We start from the raw sequence: 21,112 nt of genomic DNA, 5'->3' as shown, positions 1-21,112 counted from the left end.
TATTTCACGCATATTTTGTAAAGTTATGTTATATTTGGTCAGCCTTGCACATATCAATATACTGTTTGCATGGAGATCAATTCCTATGGGCTAGACAGTTGGTAATTTCACTATTATTTTGTCATCCTCTCCTCCAACACTATAGTCTTGTTTGCTGAATGTATTAGTGTCTCTCAGCATACGTTAAGATTGTAAATTCTATTGGAGATGGGACACCTTTGTGTGTGTGTGTGTGTACGGTGCTTGGCACAATGGGGCCTTGTAAATTTTGCATTGGTAGAGCTACCAAAACACTTACAGTAATAGGCCAGTTTCCGGCTACCAGGCTGCTGTAATTTATGTCAGGGCGGGGGGGGGGGGAGGGGTACAGTTTTCAAATCAGAGAACTGTAATCAGATCTCTGATGATGCCTTTCTTCTCTGACAAATGGATCTCAGGGCAGGAGAGAATCTGGACCAATAATCATAAATCAAATTGCAAACCAACAAACTATCTGAGTGTGATTGCCTTCCAAACTCACAGTAAAGCTGCTTGGGTATTTATGTGCTATATTATGTATGTGGATACTTTCAGTGAAGAAAAATAAAATATAGATTTACTGTACTGCACTGCTTTTAAAATTAATTCAATAGACAACTAAACAATTCCCTGAAGGATCTGGTATCAACCACTACTTATGAGTCTGATTGATTTTCTTTAGGTAGTTTTTAACATAAAAGCACATTTGGGAGTTCTTAGGTTGCATCTCTCTTCATGCTGCCTCTTTTGCCATATTCTCTTTTAATTTAACATGACTAGCAATTTTTTCAGGACCACGTTGTACAGTGAGGGAAAATACTTAATTTAAGTCTAAGTATTGCCCTTTTGTAGTTTATTTAAATGTGCCTCTCCTTCAGGGCCGGCTCCAGACCCCAGTGCACCAAGCGCGCGCTTGGGGCGGCATTTTGCCGGGAGGGTGGCAGGCGACTCCGGCAGACCTTCCACAGTCATGCCTGCGGGAGGTCCACCGGAGCCGCGGGACCAGCGGACCTCCCAGAGGCATGACTGCGGAGGGTTCGCTGGTCCCGCGGCTCAGGTGGACCTCCCACAGGCATGCCTGCGGATGCTCCACCGGAGCCGCGGGACCAGCGCACCCTCCGCAGGCACGTCTGCAAGAGGTCCCCCGGAGCCACGGGACCGGCGACCGGCAGCGCACCCCCTGCGGCATGCTGCCGTGCTTGGGGCAGCCAAATTCCTAGAGCCGCCCCTGCTCTCCTTATATGTCTTTATATGTCTGTGGATTTCCTATAAACAATCTCCTTCAAGACTGGTTCCAAGGAACAGGAAATATAATAGTCAAGATTATTTTCACAGGGTTTAAAAACCAAAAACTTTTGATTGTTTGTTACATTGTGGGCTCAGTATAGATTGTAATTTAGATCTAAGTATTGAGATGGTCTTTTATTATGTGTTTCTACAGAGCTCAGCACAATGGACCCCCATCTGTATTGTGGTTTATGAGCACTTTTGTTATACAAATAATAATTAGGATCATCTACTCACATGACTTCTAAGAGCAGTAACAATAAATCATGGATAACTGGAACTGAGCTTCATAACTGCAGCTACAAAAACCAACCTCATGTTGTCAGTGCAAATACTTAATATATTCTTCCTGTTTATATTTACAGAAGTGCAAACGGCCAATGTCATCTGTTCAAACTGGAATTCCAACAAATGACAGTCTCAAATGTTAAAGTTACAAGAATACAAATGTAATGTTACTACTGAGATTTTCTTGCATTACAATCTTACCTTCAATTTTCTCATCTGGTGAAGAATGGAAAGGGGAAGGACAGCTTGCCCATTAGTCTGTTCCCAAGATGAGGAAGGAACAAGTCAGCCATGGATTTTAATTTGGTCTGTTTCTACCCTATCAAATCTTGCTCACCCAGGCAATGCAGACTGGTAGTATAATGTTCTGCTGAAGGCTGCATATTCCTATAGGCCTGTGCTGGGTGCAGCTTGTGTACTCAACTCGAGTACAAAATTATTGATGGAGGTTGTTCTGCAAGTTAGAATAATGAACTGTTTGAAAAAGAGGTTTTGACAGCATCTCTCCATGGTGTAAATTGTATGTGGTGCCCTATGCTGGGAATGTACAGAGATCCAGTCAGGCTCCCAAGTGGTCAGGTTAAAGAGGTACTGCCAGGGTCTGGGGAGGTCCTGGTGTGATCTAGGTCTCAGTGAAGGCATCCAGATGTATGCACAAGCAACTGAATAACTGTATTCAGAGAGCCCTTAAATCAGGAAGAAAAATAAACAACAAACTATGCATTACACTCTTTTCACTTCTTTACTGTGGATGAGATTTCCAAAGGCACAGATGGCAGTTAGGTGTCCAACTCCCATTGAAAGTCAATTGTAATAATAATTTATGCATTTGAAAATCTTCCCAATGTCTGAATCAGTCCATGTGCTTTAAACTTATTAGAGTATCTGTTTCTCACTGAGAGCTCTGTACATTCTGAATTTGAAATTCAAAACCCAAACTGTTTGCATGTGAAAAATTTCCTTGAAAGCAAAAAAATCACTTTTACCCCACACCTGGATCAGCTCCTCTAGAGCTGACTAGGTTTGCTCCACTCTAATGATGCAAAATGGATTTTCATTTTTCAACAGAAACAGCAACATAAATTCACACTGTCCTGAGAGACTGGGGCAGCACAAAAGTAGTATAAAATCACCTTTGTTCTACCCCATTCCTCAACACATGGACAAGGACTGACTCTCTTGGCTTGCAGATGAGCTATGAGACAGAAGTAACAGCTTGTACTTCTCAAAGAAGCCGAATATTGCACATATAGAAATAATCAGTATCTGCAGTATTTAGTCAGACAGGCCTCTGGAGGAGAAAGAGTACATCAGTCACTAGACCAAATTTTCTGCTCGTGTCAGTTGGTAAGCTGCACCCAGCGACACCAGAAGCAAATTTGGTCCAACATGTCATTACACGTCATCTATTGGGAAAGGAACAGTGTATCATATCACAGAAAGAAAAACTATGTTAAAAGACTGTTACTTAGGTTGCAAAGTCAAGCAGTTGAAAATTAGGAAACGCCAGATTTATTGTCTGTGCAACCTTAGTTCTGCCCCCTGCTATCTCTGTTCTGTGCACTGAAGAGCCAAGGGGTCCTGTGCAAATTACTGTATGTGATCATGTAATTAAAGGCTGTATCAAAAGGCATATGAAATAGGGGGTGTTCTGCCAAAATTGTCCTGAGGAATGAAACTCTGCATCAGGGAAAGAGAAAGGAAGCAATTTATGAAGGTCACCCACCAGGCCAGTGATAGAGATTTGAACAAAACCCAAGCTTCCTGACTTCCAGGCCGATGCTCTATCCACAAGGCCCAATTCTGCCTGTCCAGTGCTACCTACTTTAAGTTGCTTGGCACAAAATTCTTACCTGCAAAAATTCTCTGACATTTGAGCCCAAGACACGTAGGATTGTGTCATAACCAGATTCTTGACAGAACACAAAAAACATCTTCCCAAACATTTGAAGGATTTCTCCAGCATTAAGATCTATTTAAAATACAGAAAACTTGATTCATTTAAGCCATGCATTGTTGTACTTTGCTAGCAATTTTATAATACAATAATTATAATGTAAAATGAGTTGTTTTGCATATTATATTTTCTATCTGCCGTCCAGAGAACATGCTCCAAAAGCAGTAGACCAGATCAACCCCACCACAGAAAAAAAAATCCAGGTAATTTTTCCATGCACTTTTCCTCCCTCCCACCAACTATTCCTCTACTCAGTAATAAACAGTGGTTTCACCTCTAACCTCACAGAACCCCAAAGGTCAATGCAAGCCAGATCTATCTATGCAAAAACAGTGCATTCTTCCCCAGAAGCCATGGTCTTATGGGTTCACTGGCTGGTTGCTGATTCACTCTCACTGCAGAGATAGAGTGCAAATAAGATAATAGGGATAGGGATACCTTTCTAATTCCAGCTCAGAGCTGCAATAGCTGAAAGTCAATGCTATCCAGATTGATGGCCTATGTGGAACGAGGTGTGCCCTTCACAAAGACATTGTCACATTGGTCACCGTTGTTAGTAATCTCAGCAGAGAGGCCAATGATTAAATGGACATGCAGACTGAACTATACTATCTAGAGGTCATCAGGTGGTTGAGGTATAGTACATTGGAGGGAGGGAGGGAAGGAAGGGAGACGTGGTGGCATACTCTAGTGCACTGCCATTTCATGTAGTATTATATATGTCTTGTGCATAAAAAAAGGTTTTCACTTTCATGAGCTAGCACTTTTACATATATCGTAAGCATTAAATTCATTATAAAAAATAGAAGGAAGAAACTGATTTTAAATAAACATGGAAGAGCAATAACTCTTTTTCTGAGACAGTCTTTTTTCTAATGTAACCACACTTTCACTTCCTCTGTGTTAAATCGCCCTGTTGCACATATTTGTGTCTTTAGTAATCTTACATATATAATTTACTAGCAAACTAATGAATTAAAGTTACAGAGAAAGTAGTGACCTCACTACAGGAGGCCTGACCCATTAAAAGCAGGTATAATTTCTAAAAGATAGCCATATTACTCACTAAGAACTTTGCTTGCTGCTGCCACCAGATCATATGTTTTGGAATCATCATAAATTATTCTGACTAGAAACTGTCCTTCTTCATCCAGTTGTGCCTCTTTCCTAAAAGAAAAATACAGTCATCAAGAATTAAGACTTATGCACTGAATATATAAATCAATTATTTATAATCTGGAATATGTCTTTTAAATGAAATAAGTTTGTTGGCTCCACCTTTGAGAAGTTAGTTAATGTTCAACATTTAAATTACACTAAGAAGAGATCTGTTCCATATTTCACTGTAATTAAGGCTTAGTACAAAACTTCTACTCCCACTCTTATCCTGAAAACCATAAATCACTGGGAGAAAAAAAATCTCCTTTAACAATAAACAATCCCACAGAAGGAGTTATTCAGATAATAAAGACAGAGTCTAACATTTTAGAATGGGTTATTCTTAATAGCCAATAGACTGGAAAACTGCAAGAAATAAGATAAAGAGAATAGACTTAGATATAGGTTGTTCTGAAGATTTTTTTTAATAGACACATTATTTCATAGTTTGTACAGTGCCTAGCACAACTGGCTTCTAGGCACTACTGCAATACAAATAATAAAGAAATAACAACAACAAATCTGTGCTGCTGTTTCATTCTGAGTGTGCTCCTGGGACAATGCCACAAAAACTTAGGTAACATTTATTGTATTTATTTATTGCTATTTATAAGGGAAAAAACATTTATCTGAAAACTGTAGGCAACCCAAACAAAGCAAACCAGCAATTAAACCCAGCATGTCTGCATATCCCTAACAACTTTCAATAAATAAGACACACAACCTCCAGCAACACACTCTTTACTAATAAATAAATCAAGACATCCTGCTATTATACAAAAATGTCAGCCCCCAGTAAGCCCCTCCCTCTCTAACAGTGTAGCCACACTAGAAAAAAATATGTGCTCTAGCTAACAAATGATGAAATCCCATTGAAGATAAGGCAGTTTATTCTTTTCACATGTGCAGGTCAAGATAAACACTGGAGGGAGTCTAAGGTTTACTTCAACCTGTTAACAGGTGTGAGAACTACAAACTGCCTTGTCCTCACTGGGGTTTTACCAAGTGTGTTACCTAAAGCTTGGTAAAAACACACTTTTTTTCTAGTGAAGACAAGGCTCTAGGCAACTGCCAACCTTTCAAGCAGGGCTATTGTTGATGCACATGCCAGATGCACATTTCATACTGCTGCCAGGTTAAAAAAGGTGAAAATAAAATGAAAAGGAAAGTAGGAGAGGACAACAGACCCTCGCTTTATTTCCACAAATATAACATCAATTGTTTCTTTCAGTTTTGAGCACTGCTTCCCTGAAAAGCATCCAGCTGTCTAGTCTGACTGCCTCTTTTCTCTGGGCTGAAAGATAATAGGATTTTTCACTACATTAAATGTTGTTCTCCCTGTGGGGTCAATTGTGCCTTTTAGGCACAACCTTGTCTTAAGGGCAGTAGAGCTACAGCAGGCTCTCATGCTTCTCGGTGTTCTGCCCTCCCTGGGCTCCCCAGTATGCCTGAGCAGTCTGCACGGCTGCACCATCCTCACGTTGGTGCAGAGGGGTGAAATGGTCACAGTCCCACCACCTTTGGACAACAAGCACCTTCATGAGAACAAAGAAGGAGCAGTCCTGGTACCCCCTAAGTGCAGGAACAATTACAGTCTCTGGCCCTGACATGGGGTGTGGAAACCATGGGAAGGACTTCTTGCACTTTCCCCCCTATGCACCTGTGAAAAGGGCCAGACATAACCTGGCCCCATATTAGCTCATCATTACTGGGCCCTGCTTTCTTATGAGGTGGACATGTAATTGGGCACATACTGTCTTCAGCTATTGAAGTTCTAGTGTGTTTCATCAGATGGCTTTGGTTTACATTTCTCATGTTTTGCATATACACCCCCTTTTTTAATACAGTTATTTTTATAGTGATTAATTCTCCTTGTGTAGGCTTGCCTGTGGTGATTATTGAGAGAGACACAGTGTTGCTTGTAGGAATGGTGATAAAAGAAGGGGTATTTATAAGTCTTTGTGTGCTTTAATTTATACACTAGATTATATTTCAATTCAGAAAACTAATATGATCTCTCAAAGCATTAAAATAATACCTTAAAGTGTGGAGGGTCACACATACTTTATTAAAAAGAAAAAATATTCTTCTGTCTATGCACATCTAAGTGTTACATAGCACTTCAGAAAAACACAGGAAAGCAAAAGGGGCAGGCAAATTTAGAAGAGTACTGGTGAATTACACTTTTTCAAGTGCTGAAAAAAAAATCCAGGGAAAGAATTGTTCAGGAAAAACCACAGAATTAGAAGAAAGCATAAGGAAGAAAATGGTGAGGTAGATCCCAATAGTGACTCAGCATGGGTCATGGGAGTGCCATGGATTAAGGTAAGGAGAGACACATTTATCTTCTCACATTTGGAGCCATCATCTTTGTAGTTCACAAACAAAAAGGAGCCACTAGTAAGAATGAATTACTAGTATTCCTAGTAAAAATGAAAGGTTTTTGTTATAGCAGGGTGATAGCAGCACCATAGGTAAGTCTGAGACAAGTTTACTGTTTATCAGCCAATTATTTTACGTGCTCTTAGTTTCCATTGGCCATTAGGTGAAAAAAAGTATAAAGCATGGTATAGATCTACTGTATAAAATCCTCCAATTCTCTAAAAAAACATCATAAAGTGATGGTCCTCTGATCAAAACGAAATGATGTCAGATTGCATCCTAGACTCTAAGTTCCTCGAATTGGCATTCATCTATTTAAAAATGAAATTATGGCCTGGTCTACACTAGGACTTTAAGTCGAATTTAGCAGCGTTAATTCGAACTAACCGGTCAACCGTCCACACCAGGAAGCCATTTAATTCGAACTAGAGGGCTCTTTAGTTCGAATTTGGTACTCCACCCTGACAGGTGGAGTAGCGCTAAATTCGACATGGCTAGCTCGAATTAGGCTAGGTGTGGATGCAAATCAAACTTAGTAGCTCCGGGAGCTATACCACTCTGCACCACTCTGTTGACGCTCTGGACAGCAGTCCGTGCTTCGATGCTCTGACCAGCCACACAGGAAACGACCCGGGAAAATTTGAATTCCTTTTCCTTTCTGGACAGTTAGAATCTCATTTTGTGGTTGGACATCGGGGCAAGCTCAGCAGCACCGGCAGCAATGCAGAGCTCTCCAGCAGAGGAGTCCGGGCAATCCAAGAATAGAAAGAGGGACCCGGCATAAACTGACCGGGAACTCTTCGATCTGATCGGTGTGTGGGGCGAGGAGTCTGTGCTTTCGGAGCTGCGCTCCAAAGCACGGAATGCAAAGACCTACGAGAAGGTCTCCAAAGCCATGATACAGAGAGAGGATACAGCCGGGATGCAACGCAGTTCCGCGTGAAAATCAAGGACCCCAGACAAGGCTACAAAAAAATCAAAGCGGCAAACGGACGCTACGGAGCCTGCCACCAGTGGCCCAGCAGTGACCATGGACTCTGATGATGGGACAGTGTCGACGGACAGTTCCTCGACGATGTTCACGGACGGGGAAGATGAGGAAGGGTTTGTGGAGGACGAGGCAGGCGACAGCGCTTACAACGCTGGTTTCCCGGAGAGCCAGGATCTCTTCATCACCGTCACGGAGATCCCCTACCAACCCTCCCCGGCCATGAACCCGGATCCTGAATCAGGGGAAGGAGCAGTCGGTAAGTGCTTTAACCATGTTAACTTTTATTATTAATGTAACAGGAATCTTAAGTGTGTGAAAAGGAGGTCTCTCTATATATGGGGATAGAACAGAAATCCTCCAGGGAGATCTCCACGAAGCTCTCCTGGGGTTACTCGAAAAGCATCAGCAGGAGGTTCCTGGGGAGAGCTGCCTTATTGGGTGCTCCGTGGTAGCACACTTTTCCGCGCGAGGCTTTCATTAATTACTCATGGAGCACTGCCTCCCCGAGCACGGCTGCATCGGGCCCTGGTTCATGCTAGCTTTCACGCAGCATGCGCTCTCTATCTCCTTCAGTGACCGTCCTCAGGGTGATCTCGCTCGGAGACTCCTGCATCTATTTAGGGTAATTACTGTAATTTTACGCCTGGTCCAAAGTATGTTTAAAAAATCTCCAGACAGACAGCATAGCACAGACTCAGCACGCAGCTGCGTGACGAGCGTAACGGAAAGCCAAAGAATATCATGGACGCTCATGGAGGGAGGGGGGAATGAGGACACAAGGTATCCCACAGTTCCTGCTGTCTCCGCTAAGCATTTGCATTTTTGGCTGAGCTCCAAATGCTTCTAGGGTCTAATACAGTGTCCGCGGTGGCTCAGGGCATAGCTCGGCAATTAACGTACCCCCCCCACCCCCAGAAGTGAAAGGGGAAACGGTCCTGTGTTGACTCTGTTACATGTCACCGTATCCGTAATTAATGCTGCAGATACATGCAATGCTGCAGCACTGAACAACAACATCCTCACTCCCCCCCGGCCATGGGTGGCTGACGGTGCAGTACGACTGATATCCATCGTCATCCTCAGCCCATTGGCACATGGGGCAGTGCAAAAGGACTGGTAACCATGCGTACTAGCATTGGTCAGGTCGATCAAGGGCGCCTGGCCCTAATTTTTCCTGGTAGATGGTGCAGTATGGCTGGTAACCGTCTTCATCATAGCAACAGGGGGCTGAGCTTCATCAGCCCCCACCCTTCATGTGTAAAGAAAAGATTCAATTGCCCCTGGACTAGCAGCAGGATGATGGTCTCCTTCATCCACAGTAATTAATGTCCTGCCTGGACTATCATTGCAGCTGGAGGCTTCCTTCCACTCATTTCTCACAAACAAGTCCCTGTGTCTTATTCCTGCACTCTTTATGACTTCATCACACAAGTGGTGGGACAATGGTATGGTAGCCCAGGAAGGCTGCGGGAAGGCCGGAATGAGCAGGTGGGGTTGTTTCTGGATCACCCACTGTGAATAGCATTCAGCTCAAAATTTATGTATTATCGGACACAGAGCAGCTGTGCTCTCTGGTTCTATGATACAGAGGTTCTCTAGTACACTTGCCCATATTCTAGGAAGGACTGATTCTATTTTTAGATACCAAAAAGGAGGGATTGACTCAGGGAGTCATTCAAAATTTTGCCTTTTGCGCCCCTGGCTGATCGGCCAGGGGCACTTATGACAGCACCACATGGTGCAGTGCAAAAGGACAGGTAACCATGAGCATCTTATTACCATCTTTTTACCAATTCATGGTATGGTAGACGGTGCAGTATGCCTGGTAACCATCCTTGCTGTCATGCAAAAGCAAAAGCATGCTGCTGTGTAGCGCTGCTGGCCCGCCTCTGTCAGCGGCATCTAGTACACATACGGTGACATACACAAAAGGCAAAACAGGGTCCATGGTTGCGACGCTATGGCGTGTGCAAGGGCAATTCCGGGAAAAGGGGCTCGATAAGATTGTCTGCCGTTGCTTTCCCGGAGGAAGGATTGAATCGCGACATTTACCCAGAATTCATCGCGAAAATGATTTGTGCCCCACCAGGCACAGGGGTCTGAACACAGAATTCACAGAGACAGCCTAGACTCAGTTATTTGTTCGCAAAAATGTATCTTTGCAAGGAATTCACTCGCTGTTTCCCATCTCACAGCTTCCACTGTCTCCAGACCTGCCACAGCATCCACCTCGCAGAGGCTGGCAAAGATTAGGCGGAGAAAGAAAAAGACAAGGGACAAGATAGTCGATGAACGTATGGGCTGCTACCTAGCCAAGGTGGACCAGCAGAGCCAGTGGAGGGAGACCGTCTCTCAGTACCAGCGATCACACAGCGAACGGGAGGAGAGGTGGCATGAGGAACACAAGCAGGCGACTCAAACGCTGCTTGGACTAGTGAGGGAGCAAACGGACATGCTCCGGCGCCTTGTGGATGTTCTGCAGGACCGCAGGAGGACAGAGCCCCCCTGCAGTGTATCTTCAACCGCCCTCCCCCGCCACAAAGTCACATACCCCCCTCACCCAAAATAACCAGGAGGAGGGGCGCCCAGGGCCGTCAATACTGTCAGTGCACCCCAGCAGAGTGCTCAAGTACCCAAAAGCTCTCATACCCTACATTTTCAGAAGTCCTTCCCTTCCTGACTCACACAAGTGCCAATCCCAGTCCCATCACCTAACTGTCTACTTAAGTAATAAAAATACTTTGCTGTTAATTAATGTTTCCGATTTTTTTTTCAAAGAAGACTGTGTTTGAATAGGGGGCGGGGGAAAGGGGGTTGTTAATTGCATAGGACAGGCACCTTTCCCACGGTACAGACACGGGGGAAGGATCAGCAGCGGGTCACGCACACAGTGCAGTCAGTAGGCACCATGGTCGGTATGGGAGGTGGTTTCCAGGTTCTGAGTGGGCGGTGGGGATGTGACTTTGTAGCGGGGGAGGGCGGTTACAGATCTTATACAGCGGTCCTTGTCCTGGACCACAGAGTCACGCAGCAGAGGAATCTGTATCCGTCCTCCTCCGCCACAAGGTCACATATCCCCCCGCACACAGAATTCGAAAAAGAGGGATGGCAGGCTCCGTTGAAAGAAGCATTCCGGCACTGCGGACCGCTGTAGGAGCAGGAGCCTGTCATTTCTTGAGTTTAGAGGCGGTCTTTACATCAGCGCACACCCTACCCAACACAGTCTGCGTCCCAGTGTCAAGCCTTTAACGAAAAGTCATGAATAAAGAAACCTCTCTTAAGTAACAGTGTGACATGTATTTTATTTTTACACGTGTGTTGGAAGTGGGGGAAACGGGGTGAACGGGGTATGTAACCGAAGAGGAGAGTCAACAGTAACTGGGCAAAGAAACAGGGGCACGTTCAGCTTCTCTGTAGAAAATCTGACCAGCCACAGGTCACGCTGCTCGCTGATCGCTGGGATTAGAAGAGTTCCTTGTCGCTGTCCCAGGCGCCTGTATAGGGCTTCATGAGCAAGTGCATTAGCGGGCAGGCTGGGTCACCTAGGATGACTATAGGCGTCTGCACATCCCCAACAGTTATTTCGTGGTCCGGGAAGAAACTACCTTCCTGCAGGCGTATGCGCAGCCCACAGTTCCTGAGAACACACGCATGACGAACCTTGCCCTGCCACCTGACATTCATGTTGGTAAAACGTCCCCTATGGTCCCCCAGTGCTTGCAGCACCATTGAAAAGTAGCCCAATTGCTCAGTAGCTGACTGTGGAAGAGGTGGACGATAAAGTGCGAGGAGGAGAAAACGGCGATGATAGCAGCGGGCTCCATGCTTGCAGTGATGTGGCGTCCGCGCTATCACTGACCAGAACAGTGCACGAAGAGATTGCCCGCAGGCGCTTTAAGGGAGGGAGGGAGGGATGGCGTGATTGACGGTTCAATGACGACAGTTACCCAAAACCACCCTCGACACATTTCTCCCCCCAGCAGGCATTGGGGGCTCTACCCAGCATTCCAATGGGCAGCGGGGACTGCGGGAACTGTGGGATAGCTTCCCACAGTGCACCGCTTCGAAAGTTGATGCCGGCCCTGTTAATGTGGACTCAGAAATTCGAATTAGTGTCTTTACTGTGGATACACAAATTCGACTTCATAAGGTCGAATCCACAAATTCGACTTAAGTAGATTCGAAATAGTCTTGTAGTGTAGACAAGGCCTATGTAAAATGCTAATTCTTTACATGAGAGAGAGGAATTAAACAAGCAATCACAAATTACAGTTGCATTAGACAGCCATAAGAGAATGGAAATATTTCTGTTAAAGGGGAGAAAGCTCTGAGAAGTATGTATTCTTGTTCAGAAACTACACTGTAATATTTTTAAAATATTCATCTATTAAGGAACAAGCACTCCTGTGAAAACCTTGGGGCCAGATTCTTAGATGACATATATGGTGCTTAAGTGTGTGGGGCCTGATTCTGATCTCAAATTGTGCATTTCTATTGACTTCAAAGAGGTTACTCTGCAAGTTACTCTGGTTAGTCATCAAAAATCTCTGCCTATCTGAAGTTAATATTCACTGGAAGTCTTTGACCCATCTTCCTCTTTTTCATCGTTGCCTTCCTCTATTCTTCTTCAACCTTATTTTCCTATCCCAGGGCAACAGCTACAATATACAATGCTTTACATTTCCAAGGATCTGTACAAACTTTAATTAATGACTGATTTGTCACAACTGCTATGTGCGATAAATAAATATTATGTCAATTTTGTGGACAACACAAACAAGTTGATTGGTTTGCTCAGAGCAATGCAATAAGTCAGTGGAAGACCTGAGGTTAAAACCATCCTATATGGTATTCTGTATGGAAGGGATATCATAGGATGGTTCAGTTAAACGGCTGAACGACTCTCATTTTCTATTGAGCTCTACAGGACCTTCCCATAAGGGCTGACAAAGAGCCAGGCATAAACAGGGAATATTGACTGCCAAATGCAAAAAACAAAACAAAGTGATAAAAAGAAAAATATATGCTCTCTGTCATCCGTCGGTTGTTAGGGGTTACTTGAACAAATAGGTTTTTCAAAAAGCAGGCAGAAGTATCATGTTTAAATTAGAAGTGTCCATTTAACATCTTCCTCTTGTATTGCAAAATAATGCCTGCTGCCCAGTCCCCTCCTTCATTCCCTAGGTGAGGTCAGATCAGCCAAGCCACAGGATAGCAAGTCTCAATGACTCCTGATCCAATCTGAGAAGCAGAAAAGGAAATCTCCAACACACTCTGAAGCTTTCCCTCAGGACCTCTAGTCCTTTGTGTGCCAAAGCATAAAGTAGAATACACATGCATTTGGAAATGAAACAGACATCCTTAAAAATATTACACTCTCACACAAGCTGGTAAAAACTTAATTCTTCCATGCATTGAAAATGTCACTGTAATCTGGGAGAACACTGTGCTGTGGGAAAGTGGTAAAAGCCATCTATAAACAGTTTTAGTGTCTGTGTCTGATAAGGATTGATACCACCACACTCCACATATTTTATGATATTGCATATTTCCTTGCTTTGTAAATATATCTCCAAAGCTTTCCCCACAAAAGTGTCTAGTAACTAGGCTAAATGAGGCACTCTGGGATGTTAAATAGCTGCCCTATAGTTCCTACGTATTTGAAATTCCTGGCTTCGAAAGTTGGACTCAGACATTAACAGATAGACAGTTGCTGGTGTATTCAAGCAAATGGAGAGGTAGAAGGAGCCTGTGACAGAAGTGGCAATTTCCTGCAATCTTTGGGAGATCTCACTGAATTAAATTTAAATAGCGTTGGAGACCACTGTATTATAAATACAAATTTATGTATTATTATGGGATAGTCTGTAACTTCTCTAGGGAGATGATGGCCAGTGTAAACCCTCAGAAATGATATGAGCTTCAAAGGACTATTTCAAACAATGTGCCAGACAAGAAGGAACTTCTGGGACAAACAAAGTGAGGTGGGTTTCCTAGAATGCAAAATGCAGATGCTAGCAGTCTGACTTGCTGGGAAACTAACAGTATCGATAGAGAACTGTGCAACCTGGAAAAGCCCCATTCAGGAAGAAGAGAGTCACGAGTCTCTGCCCAAGAGAGTTGATGGCTGAGGAGACAGGAGCCTAGAGTGGGTGCCCTTGCTGGACCATGAAGGGACGAATATATAGGTCCAGTCACTGTCACATTCCTGAGTACTTCTGAGCACAGGGACTGCCCCCTGTGGATGGGTGTTGCAAAGGTGTGAAGAGAAATTAGACAAGGCGATGGCACCACCACAATTCAATATTGGCCACAAGAGCTTTCTGGGCTCAAATCCTGCACAGTCTTTCAAAATAGAACTCAAACCTACACCCAGGGCCAATTGGGGGGGGGGCAGGAGGGCCGTTTAGCCTGGGCCTCAAGCTCAAATGGGGCCTTAAATTTAGTCATTTGTTAATTTTTTGGCATTTGATAAGTTTATTTGCATCCCTATCAGACCAAAATGTGACACACTCTCTCAGCACAGAGCTGCAAATTTAAGCAAATAAGAGATGTAATTTGGTAAAAGACAATTTTTTGTTAACAGATATAGATTTTGTCATATTAAAGAGTTTAAAATGTTCACAAATATTAATAAAAATACATTGCTTCTGATGGCACAAGATTAGACCATGATGAACGTGTCTTCTCAGATCAGCTGATTATATAAACAAACCACTACTAGTGGCTGGTGCTGGATCAAGTGCGTGTTGAAAGGTAGAGAATTGTTACATTTTAGTGTCTTTATAGTTTTACGTCTAGTTGACTAAGGCATTATTTATGTGTTAGAATTCCTCATTATTATCTTCATATGGCAGCTAAAAGAGGTGACCGGTTGGTTGGTTGAGCCCTAGCTTGGTAGCTTGGCCATCATCATAGGCTTTCATAGTCTATAGGCCCAGATTCAAGGTGAACATTTGCGAGGACAGTCTTGTACAGTGAGTTTTGTGAGGACACATGTTTGAAATTTTTGGACATTATCCCTCCGTCTGTATCCGTGTCTGTCTTTACAATATATATGTCATCTCTTTGTCTTCAGCTCAGCCTTTTATATTATACCTTGCATGCTTGAGTTTTGATTCAGTGATAAGCATAATAACTTTCACTTTGTGTTCTTAATTAGTATTACTTTATTTTAAGTCTTTTCAGCATTTGTGTACCATTCAGCATTTGTGTACATATTTACAGTAGAAGATTTCAAGTGTAGATAAGCTACTTATTTACAGCAGAATATTTCAAGTGTAGATAGGCTACATATTGACCAGATAGATCAGTATGAAGAGGGGATTTGAAAGTGGTGAAAGCAAGAGACGGCGAAAACAACTGAGTGAAGCAGTAGCTAAGAGCTCAAGCCAATAACTTCATTTCTCAAACCACTGGAAACCACACCTTGCCCAAGAAACAATGCTACAGATAATGAAAACTCTGCAACTGCAACAGGTGATATTTCAATGCCAGTACCTGAACATGAGGACAGTAGTCAAGAAGGAGCTGTGCCAACAGTAACAGATGCAGCAGAAGATCCTGTGTACAATCAAGAAACAAGAAATCAACAGCAACAGGAAGATGTAGATCTTACGCAGCAAGAGCAATTCATGAGTACTGCAGGTTTGACTGTGATTGACATTGGAATTATTGACAAGAGCAATGCTGCTTTCTTCAAATTAGTTGTTTTGAAATTTCAAGTAGCATTCCATGAGATGCAGATAATCATGCTTTCTCTACTTGTCTTCTGATGAAAACTCTTCCAAATAGTGACACCTGCACAAGAGACTGGTTATGCTGGAGTATGGAAAAACAATCTCTGTACTGTGCGCCCTGCTTCATTTTGAACAAAAGTGCTGCAAATGCATTAGTTCTCTCTGATCAAACAGGATGGAGCATCAACAGAGGTTGGAGGAAGTTGAAAGACCGAATACCATCACATGAGAGTTCAACATCACACAAAGAAAACTATGTTGCATGGAAATCAGCCAGTAGGGCAGCATCAGCTGAAAGTTCAGTTGAGAATTTACTCTTGACTGAACTCACTACAGAAACTAATAACTGGAAAAAACTTCTTGAGCGCACCCTGAATGTCATCCTTTTTCTTTCTGAGTGGAGATTGGCTTTCTTTGGTCCAGTCAATGTATTGCTGATGGTGAAAATGGAAACTTTCTAGGCATAGTTGAGCTCAGCAAATATGACCCACTTTTATCACAGCACATTAAACATGTTTGAGAATTGCAAGAGAGTCAAAAGCGCATGCAAGTCCATTATCTCTCCACACACATACAAAACGAGTTTATTGAGTTATGTGAGTCATTCGTACAAACAATTCTGGATGTGATTCAAAATGCCAAGTATTTTTCAATAATTGTTCATGCCACTCCTGATTATTCTCAGAAGGAACAAACTATTATGGTTATTCGATAAGTTAAGATTGCAGACAGCTCAAAATTTTCAACTGAAGAAAGGTTTATTTTGTTTGATAATTTCATGAGAAAAGCTGGAAAAGAAATTGCTGCTCAAGTACTAGCAATACTAGAAGGTTTTAAGCTAGATTTTCAAGTCTGCATTGGTTAAACCTATGACAGTGGATCTAATATGACTGGGAAGTACAAAGGTGTACAAGCAGTTCTGCTTGAGCATAATTCAAACTGTATCTTCTCCTGCTGTGGGAACCATGCACTAAACCTTGTAGATATTGACCGTGCTGAATCATGCAAGGAGGCAATTACTTACTTTGGAACTGTTCAGCAAATGTACAATCTCTTCAACTGCAGTCCACAAAGGTGGGAAATTCTGAAGCAATATCTTCCTATTTCACTACATGGGATGTCCAAAACTAGATGGTCTGCATGGATTTATGGTGTTTAACCAGTTGCATAGCATTTGAATTCAGTGAGAAAGGCTTTCAATGAGCTTGAATCTCTCAATCTCACTGCACTGGCTCAAACTAAACTTCAGTCTATTCAGAAGCACATGTCCAAATTTGAATGCATTCTGATGTCATCTTTGTGGATGAAGCTACTTACAATGATCCACCAAACTAATCTGGTAATTGCAGCATGCAATGCTACACTTGATGTTGAGAGGCATAACATTGAAAGTCTTATCAATGACATTAAACAGACTTGTGAACAATGGGATGCGATCCTGAGTCCAAATTAGTAGCACAGAATACTGGCATTTCATCTGAGTTCTCCACCAATCGCAACTTACCTACTGAATCTGATGCCAAGCAGCATTATAGTGTCAATGTCTTCCTTGTCATCATTGACTCTATTCAATCAGGTCTTACACATCAATTTGTGTCACTGCAACTAATTTGTACCCTTTTGGGGTTTCTTTGGCAGTTCAACAAACTGAGTAATGAAGATCTACTTTCTGCAGCTGAACAATTTCAGCAATAGTACAACAAAGATATCTCCAAAGATCTCAGTGACGAGGTCATCTTCCTCAAACGAATATATTCCTTGATCTTTAAATTGGATTGCAAGCCAAAGGAATTGCTTCAAGAAATACTCGAACTTGGACTCCCTGGGATGTTTCCTAATATCACAATTGCACTGCGTATTTTTGTCAATTTGCCTGCATCAGTGGCTTCAGGTGAACGTGTTGAAGCAGGTAAAGAACTATGGGACAAGACCTTTTGAATGGGCTCACCATGCTTAATATCAACTGTGACATTGCACAAAAGCTAGATTTTTCCTCAATAATTAGTGTATTTGCTCAGAAAAAGGCTAGAAAAGCATTTGTTAAATAAAAAAAATTCAAATTATATCTCACTCTTTTTTGGTGCCTTATTTTGTTTTCATGTGTTGTCATTTTTTATTTTTATTTTGGTTAGGGGCCTCAAAAGCCTTCACCCTAGTTTCAACTAGACCCAGTCCCTCCTTCCTAAGGGACTATCCCTCTGTTTAAAGTCTCTTTCTTTCACTGCAGTCCCAAGTTGGGCAAAGCCCCTCCTCTCTAGGGGTCTATCTTCCTGCTCTCCCACCACTTCTTGCTTGGAGTTTGGCCTTCTCCACAGACCTGTTTCCCCACTGGTGTCTTCTTCCCTACTGACTCAGGACCCTGCAGGAGCCACCTTACTTTGCAATGTCTGCAACCATCTGCCAACACCCACCTGTAGCACCTTCTCTTTCTCTCCCGGCCTCTTCCTTATCTACCACAGGCCTGACTGGGTCACCTGGCCTTCCTCGTTGTCCCCACTTGAAGAGAGGAGTTGGCTATGTCACGAGCAGAGTGGGCCCACCTCCCTTTAAAGACACCAGTCACCCTGTGACTGTATTTAATATATGGCTCTGGTAACTCCACATTGGGCAAATTAGATTGCTGGAAATTTTTCACACCACCATTTCTCCCTGAGAATCCTTGTTTGCCAAATATAAGACCTGGCCCTGCAAGAGGCAGAGCACTTCACAGAACTGGGCTCTTTGCATGGAGAAACTCACATGATGAATCATTATAACACCTGATCTGTGGCAAAACATTGGCACCTTTTCTTAAGACCATTCTTAAAAGCCTTTATTCACATGAGGAGGACTGGACTCAATCACTGCGAGCCTAATGCAGAGTCCATTGAAGTCAGTGGGAATCTCTCCACTGGCTTCAATGGGTTTTGGATCAAGCCCTGGAAACCCTTCATAATATAGCCAGATTCCTTTGGTGATCCTACAGCAACTCTTTGTAGTGATTATACAGTGTGAACACTTAATAATTGTTCCTGTTTTGTAATGTTTTATTGGTTTAAGGGATATTCCCTGTACGTGTCATGGGAAAATGCTGCTAGAATTAGTAACTATTTTCAAATGGCAAACAGTGTAATGGTGCTGCTTGTATATTTGTGGAGTCCTTTTTGCCTACAAATTCATAGCAATGTAGGTTATCTGATAATAAGTTTGCTTGAGGGTACATATTTCAATACTGCTGCAACATATTTGGCTACTACTTCAATATTCACATACTGCATACTCTTTACTAATCAAACCTATGCCATACACTTTAAAACATGACCTCAGTATTACAGCTTTCCTTCACTTTTAAGTACATCAATCTGTTTTTAAACAATAATAATTTAATGATTGTAAAAGATTGTTAAAGATTAATGGCTCTAATAGTATAACAAGCACAGTACAAGCAATGCCAATTTTCACATGAACCTCAGTCTGCTAGGATTGGGATGAAACCACTAGCATATGCACATGAGCCAGTGAACAGCAACAAGATGGTAAAGACTGTCTATCATAACTGACCAGGACAAACCATTATCTAAGGGCCACACCCTCCTCATCCAATTACCCGTCCCCTGAGCCACCAAATCACCCACATTTTTAATATTACCAATTGAAAAGTCACACCTTATTCACGTGTAACATTGAGAAATTTTACTATACTGTTTGGAAACCAGAGTACATAATACTTGAAGTCAGGCAATATGATCTAGGCTATAGGGCAATATGATGTACTGTACAAACCTCTGAATGAGGAGCCTGGATGCCTGGGTTCTATTTCCACCTTTGCCACTGACCTGCTGTATGACCTTATGCAAGTCACTTTACCTCCTTCTGTGTCTCTGGTTCTCCTCTTATCCCAGTGGTTCTCAATCTGTAGCCCACTTGAGGCCCAAACAGCACACAGCTGCATCCCATGTGACATCCTCAGGGCCATACATGCTTAAATAAATTTGTTAGTCTTTAAGGTGCCACAAGTACTCCTGGTTTTTTTGCGGATACAGACTAACACAGCTGCTACTCTGAAACAGGTGGTATATATACATTGTGTGGATGTGGCCCACATAACACATAGAGAGCTCTGCATATGCGGCCCAGAATGGTAAATAGGTTGGGTACCAGTGTCTTAGCCTTTGTCTATCTTGTCTATTTAGATTATGCTATACAGACCAGGGACTGTCTTTCACTGTCTTTGTCCAGTGCCTAGTACAATGGGTCCCTGATCCCAGCTGAAGCCACTAGGTGCTATGGAATAATAAATAATAATTTGATTCAAAACTAAGCAGACAAATAGCAAAATCTCAAAAGGATTCTGTTAAAGGGCATGTTCACATCAGACCACCTTCACAGAATGTTGTATAGTCAGCAAGGAAATTCAAAGCAGTTTAAGGTTCTATGTGGTACCCTAGTTCCATCCATGAGCTTTCAACTGACCTCTACTGAAGTTCTGGGCAAAGATCATGGGAAGAGCTGGATAGAAAATTCGGAAGATTCAAGATTTAATGAAAAATGGGCAACACTTTCCTTCAATAATTTTGCTGAAATATTTATCCCCATTTTTGACCAGCTCTAATTATTAACAATAGTTAGTATAACAGTGATAATTTGGAAATGTTATGCAAATTGTAGGATCTGACCACAGAGGTATTAGCAGTGGTAAACATGTGGTGATTTCTTAAGAGACTGGCTGGAAACCAGCCAGTAGCAACAATATCTGGCAAACTCACAAGTGCAGCTGTGGTTGATTTCTTAGCAAGTTAGCGGCATTATAGTAGCAAACTTTTAACTTTTATATGCGCTTTTCTTTGAAAACAGCTTCCAAGCCAAACAGAAAAAGAACAGCAACGTGATTTACGATTTATGTCACCTTTACATTTCTAAAAACAAAAGAAGGGTGGACTTCATTCCTTACTAGGGGAACGTACCAAACTTCAAAAACTCCAGTAGACAGACACTCTCACTTTTTGCCCAAACTGACCCCCAAGATAGGCACATCAGGCCTGATTTATTATTGCTCTGAACTTGGATAGCAATTTACACCATTACAAAATCTAACCAGATCAGATAACCAGAGGTTTATACCTACTTTACACTCATTTTGCACTCGTGTAAAAGTCTAGACAAATTGTGGGGAAACAGAGACTCAGACTTACCGTCTTCTGAGGTTCATTAGTGCCTTCCCCACAACTCCTTCCCTCCTCCCCCAATAAATCATCCAGGTCAATCTGAACAGGGAAAGGTCAGCCCAGTATTCAATAGGGAGAAAAAATAACT

General features: G+C 42.5%; 1 protein-coding gene across 2 annotated transcripts in view; it reads right to left on the bottom strand.

Moving 5' to 3' along the window:
* Positions 1-21,112, bottom strand: part of GUCY1B1 (guanylate cyclase 1 soluble subunit beta 1) — a 60,464-nt gene that overhangs the window by 26,082 nt on the left and 13,270 nt on the right. Inside the window, exons 1-3 of one of the 2 annotated variants that reach the window (XM_039542386.1) lie at positions 4,829-4,847; positions 4,617-4,717; positions 3,447-3,565 (exon numbers count right to left, since the gene is read on the bottom strand). In XM_039542386.1, the coding sequence (XP_039398320.1) occupies positions 3,447-3,539 (93 nt within the window). In that variant the 5' untranslated portion in view covers positions 3,540-3,565; positions 4,617-4,717; positions 4,829-4,847. Of the gene's footprint in view, positions 1-3,446; positions 3,566-4,616; positions 4,718-4,828; positions 4,848-21,112 lie in introns of those variants that run through there. The other variant, XM_039542385.1, reaches the window with a different exon arrangement.

This window comes from Mauremys reevesii, linkage group 5 (genome assembly GCF_016161935.1).
Source record: "Mauremys reevesii isolate NIE-2019 linkage group 5, ASM1616193v1, whole genome shotgun sequence".
In the NCBI taxonomy this organism is placed as follows: domain Eukaryota; kingdom Metazoa; phylum Chordata; order Testudines; family Geoemydidae; genus Mauremys; species Mauremys reevesii.
The sequence above is the reverse complement of the archived record's forward strand: the minus strand, read 5'-3'. Positions and strand labels throughout refer to the sequence as shown.